Raw genomic sequence first — 13,096 nt, 5'->3', positions numbered from 1 at the left:
TTACACGAACTAGAAAAGAACATAAAAAAAAAAGGTAAAATGTTCGTAAGAATTCAGTAGGAATACATTATGAATTATGTATATTATTTTGTTGGAAAATCACGTCTCACGAAAAAACGATACGTCGTCGGTACTCTAAACTTAATTATCGTTTTCTGAAACAATTGGCGTGCGCTTCATATCATATACACAAAAGACACGGCATTTATTTTATTTATTTATTTTTGCTTAGAAAGTTAATGACGTTTTATCGTCTAAAACATGTCGTTGTGATGTGGTTTAAATGGTAAAGATTGTCGTTTTAGCTGTTAAAGTCGTTTAACAAGATAAGGCGACATTTCGTTTGTCATCTGAGAGTTTCCTGTCATTGAAGAGTAGCGACATGTCGTTTTTATTTAGAGATTATTGTTGTTTAATTATGACACAACGTGCCGTCATTCAAAATGAACTTCATGTCAAGGACCGTCGATTCATATATAAAGCTTACTGCCTACTGGCATATATTTGGGGAAATGACTTGTTTTCTGTCTAAAATGTGTCGTCGCCTGTTCCAAACGACACATGACTTTTTGATGTATGCTGTTGTTTCCTTCAAGGATGCTGTTGTTTCCTTCAAGGACATGCCGTCTGAGTTCAAGACGACGTTTATTGAGAGTATGATGAAATTTTACTGTCGTTTGTAGCATAAACGATCTATCGTGTTCATAAAAATCCGACATGTTCTCCCTAGTTTCGAGTTTAATTTCATCTATACCACAATGACATACGCTTTCTCATCTGTGTCGTTTTTACATCTCAACAACATGTTTATGCAATGATAAATTTGCTGCCGTTCATGTTTAAAAACGATATTTCGTTGAGTAATTAAGCTTGTTGTATCCTAAGTAGAAACTAAAAGGCCGTCCATGTGATATGATAGTTAAATATTCATATTACATAACCTAATATAAACTTGTTATAATGAAATATATATATATATATATATATATATATATTGGTTGTGAGCAAATACATAATCACAAACGACTGGAGCAAAATCAAAATAACAAAGACAAAAAAGAGTAAAAACCAATTAAAGTTAAAAGGATGGAAGCTATATAACATGTAAAATACCTCTTAATAATAGAAACAAGGATAAAATTCATGTTGATATCTGATCTGACTCAACACCCACGTGCTGAAAAACACGGTATTTAGACTCCTGTCTTAGTTTCCTTCTGGTCGGTGTTCCGATATGCTTTTGCTCGGGGTGTATGCCTTGCATGGAAATGGAAGAGCAAATTTCCTGGGTGATAGAGACATCGGTACGGTGCCTGTCCAACACACTGCGATGCTCAAGTTAGCCGAGCTTGTGAGGAGCAATAAATGGTGTGACAGGAGTTGGATAGGAGAATTGTTCTTACCTCAATAAATGATCATGGAGTATTTATTGTTTGTTGTTGGGTCTAAGTATGGCCCACAAGGGTCTATTTCGAGCATAAGCCGAGGACACATAGACTTGCTCAATGCCATGTATTGGTGCCCTCCTCCCTCGTTTACTGAATGGGGCTGAAAGCTATGCCGAGCAAGTATCGAGTAGACAGGGAGCTGTTTAGCACCGGTTCATGGGTCGGATCCAACAATCCAAATGAATAAAGTAATTTTTAGATTATTGGTAAGGAATCTTTCATAATGGATAACTTGAAGTATTTGTTTAACGGGTTCAAAGTCCCCTCCCACACCCTCACGTTTTATATACCTTGTTTCATCACATAAAGAACTCCAAGTTGCTATCTGAATAACTAATATTTATGGAACTAAATTAATGGATACATCATACATGTATTTTATGGATCTAATATTTATTACGTCACGTTGTACTTATGTCCAGTAAGAGAGAGAGAGAGAGAGAGAGAGGATTATAATAAAATTTAGACATTGGGGTTTGTCATCTCTCAGATGGAAGTTTGTTAAATGGCAGTTGTTAGAAGGTTGGAATCTTTTTTCCTCTCTAAATTGGGCCTTCCCGCAGAACCCTTTTGTCTCTGTAATTGTGAGGTCTCATTCACGCTTGGCTATGGCACTAAGCACGCCCTGCAGGTTTTTGTTACGATAGCTGCTTACTTATCTACGACTAAAATACCAAAAGTATGGGCACAGAACAAGGGCTAAAATATAAACACATACAAAAAAATAAAAAAGTAAAATTTGTGTGCAGGATGGGCATGTGCACTCTACAATATTATTATAATACTAGCTTTGCCCCTTCTTTGGTGGGAAAACTCGGAAAAACAAAAGCAAAGAAAATATAAGAAAGAAAACATTTCTTTTGGTGAAAAGGTGCGCATGGGGAAAGAAGAGAAAGAAAGGCAGTGATATATACACACACACACATATATTCCAAAGGTTATTTTGACCCTAATTCCCTGATGTTATAACTTCTAGCTTTCTGTTGGTGACACATATATGACTTTGAAATTATGACAATTATACCTTTAAACCGGCCTATAAACACTGCTTCGCATTATTTTGTTTCTTCATCATCCACCATCTTATATTTAAAGTAAAGAGCATTCGTTTGAAAAGAAGGATAGATGAGGATATTCAAAGAGGATTACCCCTCCACTTAGTCCATATTATCCTATTATTTTTCCCATCCTAATTATTACTAGTGGGTTATGTTTTGGGTTGGTTTTTCTTCTAAATTAGTATAAATCCCTTACCCTTTTTTTTTTTTAATCTCCATTTTTCAAAGTTCCCTTCTGGAAGTTAGTTGAGACATGGACCACCTAAAAGACATAAAAAAGGTGGTAAAAGACTAGAGAAGGGTTTCCAAGATGAAAAATGCAATGCGGTTGAATGGAAGATAAGCTTTGCCTTTTCTTTTCTTTTCTTTTTTTTTTTCAATTATCTTTTTTTTTATAATCTTTTTTTTTTTCCTCGGCAAAATTGGTGGCATAACCGTGTTTGTAGCTAACCACGCATGAGTGGAAATGTTTTCTCCAACATGCTCAAGTGCAAATCATTTCACCCCTTGACCCCATCATCACTTTTCTGGAAGAAACTTGCATCTTTCTTCTTTAACAGTCCCATTGTTTTTTCCAAGCCTTCTCATTTGTCAGCTGGCACACGTAAAACCATATTTCTTATGCCTCTTGAGTAAATTGAGGGATTTCTTTAAAATAAAAAAAAAAGTAAATTGAGTGATAATATCATGGTAAGTGATAAGGTATTAAAAAAAAACATTCTTACTAATACTGTACAGTTTTAAAGCTTCAGATTTGTAATGAAAATTTTAACGAATTTTCACCAGACATCCCACCATGAAAGACTGGTATGAGCATAACCACGCAACGTCAACTTAGTTATAGGAACCTGAAATTTCCAGGACTCTTCAAGGGTAAAAGAGGCCCAATTCAATTATATAAATAAGTAAACATAAATTTAGCTTTGTTTTTGCTTGTCACATGCAAAATATATTTCCATCACAGCTCTTAATGGGGGGAGCATTCTAGCTGAAATGGAAATAAAAAGTTACATTATTCATATAAAAAGTCACTCAGCTTTTTCATAGCAAAGACCAAAAATATAATCACCAAAAAGGGCTCTTCAACAAATGTTTTTTTTTTTTTTTCAAAAGATAAAAACCTTGTTTCCACGTCAAAACTAGACACAAAAACTATTTTCCCAATTAAGGTGACCACAGGAACTATTTCTCCGCCCCATATTTTTCAGCACCTTTCCCAATTAAGGTGACCACAAAAAAACTTTTTCAGTTTCCCCACCTTCCAAAGTGACCCGAACCAAATGCTAACAAAGGTGTATTTTGTTTTGGCACACTATAATCCAAAATTTACTGGGGGATTAAGCAGTAATAGTTGGATAAGAAAGATAAATAGGATCTGAAGATTTGTGGGGGAATACTATATGTATCCATTTATAAGTATCTTTTCACTTTCCCCCATGTGTCTCGGGAAAAAAAAAAAAGAAAAAAACTTTAGCGACCATTCTAGCTGCAAAGACAAATTCAAGCGTGATGTAACATTAATATTTTGCTTGAATCAAACATGATATAACAAGACCATATTTTGTCCCACTTGGCAGCCTGATAAACTATACATTATACATACAATTGAAAAAAAAGGGAAAAAAAGGGCAGGATAAAAAAAAGTGATGGAATTTTTTTTTTTTTTGGTTTTTAGAAAATCAAAGGAAAAACATATTTGATAAATAGAAGGAACGTCATTAATTTTTTATATTGTTTTTAAGAGAAGGAAGAGTATTTTGTTTTGGTTGAGGAAGGATGGAAACAGTATTGTTGGGGTTATGGGGCCCCAACATTATTTTTTTATGCGTTCGTTAGAATAACCGTCGGGGGTTTAATAGCCCGATTTATTGGCACCAACGTGCAGACTGCAGCCCCCCATGTCCGCCCACCGTTTAGTGTGAAGCTTTGCTCTGCCATGAGATTTAAGAAAATAAAGTTGCGCCTTGGCTAACAGCTATGGTTGGTCTAGTGGTCAGTAGGGGTGTAAATCGGCCGGGTAGGGTAGGGTTGAGCCGAAAAATTGAGCCTACCCGATCAGTGCGGGAGAAGAAATTCTAGGCCGTGACACTCTCTTAAGTCTACAAACCTGTAACCTTTCGGGTGACCTCGGGTAGGGTCGGATTACTCGGGTTGGTGAAAACTAATTTTAATCTATGACTTCATCAATTTTAATCAATTTTTAGTCAATTAATTTGTTACAGAAGAAATCATTATCAAACAGAACATGTCTTTCCTTCAAGAAGGGGTCTAAATGCAAGCTGAACAATTAAAACACTCACTTTGAAATCAAACACTTCCAATATAAATAAAGAATGTCCTAATTCAACAACTATGGCATACAAGCATTTTTTACACAAACCGTGAATCCAAAACATAAATAAGTTAATAGTTTAAAAGCATAAAGTCCATAAACTTATGAAAGTAAGAATTTGAAGTGTTAGACATTGTTTTACCTACTTTGAACATGTTTGGCCGGGTAGGGTTACCTCGGGTTCATGTCACCCCACCCCGCGCCCCTACCCACGCAGTGCGGGTTAGGCATAATTAAAACTGAAAATTAAATAAAAATTTGAAAACTCGTGATTTCGAGTAGGGTCGGCTCGGCTCGGCCGGGTTCGTCGGGTTCGGGGTGATTTCTTACAGCCCTAGTGGTAAGCGCTTGATCCAAGGGCCAACAAGTATAACTATTTATTGAACAGTGACAAAATTTAACGAAAGGAAACTGCTTAAATATATAGTTACATTTTTAAGTTATAATGATTTGAGTGTAGATCTTGAGTTGAATTTGAGTTATGACTTAAGTTAAAGTTATAACTTAAGTTTGTGTTTGGTTGTGTATATTTGAGTTATGGTTTGAAATGAGAATCTTTTTGAGTTTGTGTTTAGTTGTGTCAAAACTTAAATTTGTATTTATATAGTATTTTAATAAAAACTTAATGATGATGAAAAATTTTAATAGGGTATATGGGTGAGGTTTTATTCGTCTATTCGTTGTGAACGTATAAAAAAAAGAATCATCTCAATCGGAATTAAAACGAAAAAATTATGACGTTTTTAATAATAGAGAAAATATTATTCATTAACTTGAGTTTGAATTTTACAAAAAAACATGAATTTAAATAAAATGCTAATTTTAGTCTAAATTTTTTTTGAGTTTAAGTGCAAACAAACAATACAATGAATTTGTTGTTCTGTGTCAATTTGGAGATAGTTCTTATTATTATTACACGATACAAACAAATTTAAGGTATTAATGATGTGCGACACCATAATTAATAAAAGATAAACTCATATTTTATTAGTATATAGTATTAAACATTACTACACGCGTAACATTGTTCTACGCCATATTGCCACAAGATAAACCAACCATATACAATCAACTTTATTTTACTTTAAAAATATATATATATCAACCTGACTTTAGATTCTATTCCCCTCTCTATAATAGAGTACCATGAATCACGCCAATTATCTCCAAATAGAAAATGACAAATACTAGTTGTTCCAGAAATTTATTCTTATTGCTGTATTTTAAGAAATAAAAAATAAAATCATAATAATTACCGTTACAGTTACCGTGGCTGAATTGGCTATGAAAGCATATATAGGAAAAATTGTAGGAACACCACACCGTAAGGGAAGTGGGTTTACTCCGTAGTCCTTACTGACATTGGCCCTAGCAAGTAATGATTCTGGGGTTTACTATTAAAAGCAATGATTTTGAGTTCTATTTATTTTTGCTCTTTTTCTGAACGAAAAAAAAAAAAGAAAAAAAGAACGTTTCCAGATACAATTTTTCCTTCAAGACATGATTACACTGACTGTGTTACACATCTATTTTCTGAATTCTGAGAAAGATAAAAAATAAATAAAAAAATAAAAAAAAAACCATCCTTTTAGTAAAGCTTTGTTTTTTGTTTTTTGTTTTTTTTTGTTTAAGTTACTTTTGTGATGGGGGTTTTCTGTTGAACAGAATTTAACAGTGTTTGAAATCACTGTTTTTAAAATCAGTAGATTTTATTGGGCCAAACATCTAGATGTAACACAACCAAAACAAATTAAAAAAAAAAAGTGCCTATTTGGGTGAATAAAACAAAGTCACAACTCTATGTGTTGATTTTTGCAGAAGGAAAGTCACAACTCACAGATTGCTGACGCCACATAACATAATAATGACATAAACAATTAACACACAAAACTGGCACAACCCAGTAACCCACAAAGAGAGACCCCAAACCAGACTGCAATGCATCAGCACCATAATGCTTTTCCACTTATTAGCAAAAAAAAAAAATCTCCTTAATCTTTGCTTTTTTATTTTTTATTTTTTGGTTGGTACATAATGTTTTTTTTTTGGCTGTGAACCGTAATGCTTTTCCACTTATTAGCAAATAATAATAATAATAATAAAACTCTTAATCTTTGCTTATTTATTTTTTGGTTGGTCCATAATGTTTTTTTTTTTTTTTTGTGCTGTAAACCATAATGCTTTAGTTGAAAATAAAAAAATATCCCCTCAAAAAAAAAAAAAAAACAAAAGAGGAAGAAAAAGAAAAAGAATAAATGATTGGGTGTTAAAATATCATATAATTATGCGTACGGTTAAAAGCGTAATACTCTATTAGTATTACGCGTTTTTCAATAAGTCAATTAAATTTTTATGAAATTGAATTTTCATTTCATCACATTTTTTTAAATTTATGTATTCTATCTAATTTAAATTTAAAATTTAAATTTTATTAGAGAAAAATATTTTAAAAAATAATTATATCCGCAATATGATTCTAATACCTATTCAATTAAAAAAATGCTTACTTTACAGCATAATTTCTTAAATAAATAAAAAGAAAGAAGGAAAAAAAGAGAAGAAAGCAAAGACATCTGTTTCAGGGTAAGTCTTTAAAAGGAGACAAAAGTTGCCAAGTAATACTGTAATAATAATAATTACAAAGAAAAAAAAAACAACAACAATAGCACTTCTCTCTCTATATAGTGCCACCCACTTAAAGAGACTTAGCAGCACTTTGTAGTTGTAGATCAATCTAACTTTCAAAACTTCTTCTTCTCTAGGCTATTTGCTCTTTTCTTTCTTTCTTTCTTTCTTTCCACTTTGTGGACAAAAAAACATGAAAACAACGGCTGCTTCTTCTTCTTCTTCTCTAACATGCCAAACAAAGATTGCAGTGGTCATTTTTCAGCTACTGCTGTGTTTTTCCGTTGAAGCTCATTCTCATTCTCGTTCTCACTCCCAGCGAGACAGAATCGTCCGGTTGCCGGGTCAACCCGGAGTCGGGTTTCAGCAGTATTCGGGTTATGTGACTCTTGATGCCAAGAAACAGAGAGCTCTCTTTTATTACTTTGCTGAAGCTGAAACTGACCCGCATTCCAAGCCTCTTGTTCTCTGGCTCAATGGAGGTCACCTCCTCAACTTTCTCTTTCTCTCTCATCTATATATATTCTTATATATATTTATATACTTATGTAACTGAGGTTTTAAAATGGAACTGATTTTTTTTTTTAATTTGTGGGGTTGCAGGGCCTGGGTGTTCATCATTGGGAGTTGGGGCATTTTCTGAGAATGGACCATTTAGGCCAAGTGGAGAAGTATTGGTCAAGAATGAATATAGCTGGAACAGAGGTTTAATCTCCAATTACAAATACTCTTTTGTCTTTCTCTATCTCTATTTAAGTTTTATTATTTCTTTGTTTTTTTTGTTCCAATTAATGATCTTTCTAACATATTTTGATTGATATATTATGCAGAGGCAAACATGTTGTATTTGGAATCTCCAGTAGGAGTTGGGTTCTCTTATTCAGCTAATTCCTCCTCTTATGAGACTATAAATGATAAAATCACAGGCATGTCTCAGCTGATTCTTCATTTTTCTTCCAGAATTCTCTGTTGAAGCCTTGCTGGAGAAGAATGGAACTTGAAGATAGAACTTTTAGGCATTTTTTTTTTAAAGTCCATAGATAAAACACGGTTCCTATACCCAAGATTCAAGTCAACTTTTTTATTCTTTTAGCCCCTTTCTCATTCTCTCTTTTTTTTTTTAAATTTGTTAATAAATAAATATTTTCAAGAAAGGTGTGTTTTATAGGAAAGTTCCGTTGGAGCTCTTTTAGGTTCTTTTCACACAAAAGGTCAAAGACAATATTTCATGATACCCATTTGCACCATAGTTTTCTTTTTCTCTTTCCATCTCTTTACAGTTTGCCATGTTCACTGCTGACTGTAGATGTTTTGTTTTGTTTTGGTTTTTTCCTTTCTGAATTGTCAAAAAGGTCACCTTTTTTTACAGCATATCTTTTAACTTCTGAAATCTTTCGTCCTTATCTGTATGTATAGCCAGAGACAACCTGGTTTTCTTGCAAAAATGGTTTACCAAGTTCCCACAATTCACAAACAGAAGTTTGTTCATTACCGGTGAAAGCTATGCAGGTTTCATTCATATCGTACAGTTTTTTTTTTTTTTTTTTGGACAAATATTACACTACTAGTAGAATAAAAATAGTAGAAAAAGAAATAGAAAATGAACTAATGTTTTGTATTTGTAACTAGGCCACTACGTCCCACAGTTGGCAGAGCTCATGCTCGAATTCAACAAGGAGGAGAAATTATTCAATTTAAAAGGCATTGCTGTGAGTAGTAAAATCATCTCACAATTTGGACTTTTTTTCCCCTCTTCTTCACTTGTCATTTTTCATTGTAGAAAAATTCTATTGATGCATAAAAGTTATTCTTTGATCGTTTCTCTTATGATGATATGATATTATTCAGCTAAGAATCAGTTTTTTTTGTCCCCCAATTTGCAGCTGGGCAATCCTGTCTTAGAATTTGCCACTGATTTCAATTCAAGGGCAGATTTCATTTGGTCTCATGGATTGATATCAGATTCAACATACAAAATGTTCACTTCTGTTTGCAACTACTCGCGTTATGTGAGCGAGTACTACAGAGGATCGGTTTCTTCAGTCTGTTCAAAGGTGATGAACCAAGTGAGCAAAGAAACCAGCAGATTTGTTGACAAGTATGATGTTACCCTTGATGTTTGCATATCTTCTGTGTTTGCACAATGCCAAGTCCTTAGTCCCCAGGTTAGTGTCTGGCTGTGTCTGATCACTAGCACTTAATCTACTTTGAAGATTGTTTTATCGAGACACGTGTAAGTCATCATGAATGAATTACTGCACGGATCTCGATAAAACTGAGTCATTCTGCTATGTGACAGTTTTAATGTATTGCTACTTATGCTATGATTGTGTCATCATTTTTTGTTCGTGCCACCTTTTTCTAATAGATTCTCACTTTGTTGTTTGGCAGCAAGTCGCTGAGACCATAGATGTCTGTGTGGAAGATGAAACTGTGAATTATCTTAATAGGCAAGATGTTCAGAAGGCTCTCCATGCTCGGCTTGTCGGAGTTCATCGATGGGCAGTTTGCAGCAAGTAAGCTTCTAACACTCTCCCTTACGTGTAGACTTGACACTGGACAATCTTGTGTACAGAGATTAATTAGACAAGCCCAATTTATGAACATGTAATTTTGTAGTAAAATTTTGAACTCGAGACCTCATTAAGTTAGAGCATCTCCAAGAGAACTCTCTGAATTTTAGTTAAATTTTATCGAAAATGGCTAGAAAGCTATTTTAGTCAGTAATTTTTGGGTGATATACTCCAATCATACTCCCTATTTTAAGTAAGCATAGATTATTTTAATATTTATTTAGTTTAAAAATATAAATAACTTTATTGAATTTAGAAAGACCTTTGCATTTATTATGGTTTGAAAGCATAAAATAATACAAAAAATTAAATAGCTATCCTTTTTTTGCTAGCTAAATTTAGCTAGTGCGAAATGGATTCTCTAAAATAACTAACCATTTAGCTAATGGTTGGAGCGGAGAAAAGCTCAATTCTAGCTAAATCATTAAGTCTTTTGGCTAAAAACATGAAATAGGTAGTATGTTTAGAGTTGCTCTTATTTATATGTAGACCAACAATACTTTTTATATATTCAACATAGGCAACATACCATTTTGAATGAATCTTTAACCACATGAAATAAGAACCTATATGTGAGATCAAAGAGATGGGAATGATAAAGCTTAAACCGGATTAGGACGGTACTTAAGTTATCCGTCTCTGTCTTATTTATAATTCATTTGTATTGAACATGCGTAACAGTGTATTGGATTATGAGCTGTTGGACGTGGAGATACCAACAATTACAATCGTTGGCAAACTTATCAAGGCAGGAGTCCCAGTCTTGGTTTACAGGTACATGATGCGTCTTTTTCATTCTTGGCACCATATTGTTTCCATTTATCCATGATAAAACGAGATTTGTTGAATTTGACTAAATCTTTACATTCTGTAGTGGCGACCAAGATTCTGTTATCCCGTTGACTGGAAGTCGGACATTAGTACATGAACTTGCAGAGAAGTTAGCCCTCAACACCACTGTGCCTTACAGGGTCTGGTTTGAGGGGCAGCAGGTGAACTTTCATTGGATATTACTCAAGAACTTGCAAATGTTTCTATTCAACAAGTTCAATATTACAAGTCTTATATGTTTTTTAATTTATTTAAAGGTTGGTGGATGGACTCAAGTTTATGGTAACATGCTTGCCTTTGCCACCATAAGAGGAGCATCCCATGAAGCTCCGTTCTCGCAGCCCGAGAGATCGCTTGTGCTGTTCAAGTCCTTCTTAGAAGGACGACCCTTACCTGAAGAATTCTGACCACGCATGACTTGAATGAATACTCAGATTGAGATTGTAAGTAGTGTTTTATTTCCTTTCGGAGAGATTAAGGATAAGTCCTTCCTTGTCGAAAATTTCATTTGTTTGTTTGTTTTTTCACTTATAGTGAGAGAGTCTTTCTACGCTTATGTGGAAAGCAGATGAATTTTGTAAAGCGATCAAGAGAAAAATGGAAATAGAAAAAAAGTGATTTGTGGTCATCTTCTTTAGTCTTTCACGTAACTGAGATGCATTTTTTTAAGGTTGTATTCTAGAATATGCTTCATATAGTAACAGAATTTAATTGAATTAATATCGCGTTACCGCTCAATAAGACACTGAAATTAGGGGAAAATTTCCGAGCAATAGGTCCAAAACATGATCAACAAGTTCTTAAGGAGGTTTTAGGACAATCAGAAACTACAACAGGAGCTTCAACTTGCATAGTCATGCAACTGAATTTCAATGCAAAAATTGGCTTCGATAACATCACAGCTGTGCTAATGGATTCTCTGGCGGATTGGTCCAATGTTGTGCAGCCATTGTGAGTATCTGAAGATTGTTCCATCTCACCATTTAGCAAAGCAGTTGGTCCTGAAACTTTTGCCGGATGAACAGCTCTCACCCTAATCACCAAAATTGGATCGGGAAGTTTAATTTCTTTTCTTCCGTTAAAATCAGTGTAAGACAAACGAACCCATTTGTAAAACACAAAGCATAAGAAGAATTGCGTGGTAGGGTAAAAAGAAATACAATAATAATACTTTGCAGATTTGAACCGTCGTGATAAAAGTATTTTATAACACTTCAGAGTAGGGCGGTATCGATAGAGTATTTCTTTTGTATCCTAAGCATTTAAAGAGCCAAGAGTAAAAGCAGAACCTGCACTGAATCTTGCAAGAGTACTTGAGGAGGTCGGGGGTATGCTGTGTACGGCCACTGCAAGATTCACAATAAGATAAAGTAAATACAAGATTATATATATATATATATATATATATATTGGAAAGATAAGCCCAACAAAGAAAGAAAGGGACTTTGGGAGAAATTCACCTAAAACTTGGAAGTGACATTTTGATGGATGGCCCCATCCACTTGTCCAAGCTGAATGCAGGAACTGCCATCATCAATCAAAAGCTCGTGAGTTGTGGAGCAGGAAGAATGTTTGACAAACTATAAAACTCAAAAGCATGAAAACTTATACTAAAAAATTGGTGGGATAATATAATGATTCTCATCGACATGCGAGAATTTACACTGTTTTTTAAAATACTAAGATTTATCCATTATGTTCTTTTTAATCACACAACATCCAAATTGATGTAAAATTTAGTCAAATGAAGGAATAATAGTGTCAACCGTGTAGTGGAAAATCAAACAAGGCATTTGTGCCAGCAAAAGAAAGTGGTGCAGCTATATAGTCTATAGAAGAGCTTGTCCCAACAATAGGGATTGTTCATTGCCATTTCACATTTCTTTAATGGGCAAAAGCCATGCTTCCAAAGTGAACAAGCCTATGAGCTTCAACAAGCTTGCCTATGATGAAAGAGAGAGAGAGGCTACGCTATAATCCAAACTAAACTGGACAAATTTGAGAATCCAAAAAAAGCCAGTTGCACAAGAAAAGCGACCGTGTGATTCTCTTTTCTTTCTTTTTCTTTTTTCCTACTACTAGCGACCAGGAAACCCTCGTTAGGTCTCTTCAACAACTAAAAAACTAAAACATCTAATGGTAATGCTATCGACATTTCTGAATAATAACAAAGGTGTCATTTTTTCTCTTTCTTTTTTTTTTCTTAGACTCCAATATATATATATATAT

At 34.0% G+C, this 13,096-nt stretch overlaps 2 protein-coding genes across 3 annotated transcripts in view; one reads left to right on the top strand and one right to left on the bottom strand.

Moving 5' to 3' along the window:
* Window positions 1-7,656: 7,656 nt before the first annotated feature.
* On the top strand, window positions 7,657-11,495 carry LOC21396338 (serine carboxypeptidase-like 45). The gene is made up of 10 exons (XM_024167958.1): window positions 7,657-7,945; window positions 8,067-8,168; window positions 8,294-8,389; window positions 8,880-8,972; window positions 9,093-9,172; window positions 9,347-9,628; window positions 9,855-9,979; window positions 10,718-10,810; window positions 10,911-11,028; window positions 11,125-11,495. Exons 1-10 carry the CDS (start codon window positions 7,657-7,659, stop codon window positions 11,272-11,274), a joined length of 1,428 nt encoding a protein of 475 aa, XP_024023726.1. The 3' UTR covers window positions 11,275-11,495.
* Window positions 11,496-11,543: 48 nt separating this feature from the next.
* Window positions 11,544-13,096, bottom strand: part of LOC21396337 (protein NEOXANTHIN-DEFICIENT 1) — a 4,908-nt gene continuing 3,355 nt past the window's right edge. For both annotated transcript variants that reach the window (XM_010101739.2, XM_024167955.1), the window contains 3 exons: window positions 12,328-12,391; window positions 12,157-12,213; window positions 11,544-11,900 (listed from right to left, as the gene is read on the bottom strand). In XM_010101739.2, coding sequence (XP_010100041.1) covers window positions 11,657-11,900; window positions 12,157-12,213; window positions 12,328-12,391 — 365 coding nt within the window. In that variant the 3' untranslated portion in view covers window positions 11,544-11,656. The remainder of the gene's footprint in view (window positions 11,901-12,156; window positions 12,214-12,327; window positions 12,392-13,096) is intronic.

The sequence above is a fragment of the Morus notabilis genome, unplaced genomic scaffold (assembly GCF_000414095.1).
Source record: "Morus notabilis unplaced genomic scaffold, ASM41409v2 Scaffold324, whole genome shotgun sequence".
In the NCBI taxonomy this organism is placed as follows: domain Eukaryota; kingdom Viridiplantae; phylum Streptophyta; class Magnoliopsida; order Rosales; family Moraceae; genus Morus; species Morus notabilis.
The sequence above is the reverse complement of the archived record's forward strand: the minus strand, read 5'-3'. Positions and strand labels throughout refer to the sequence as shown.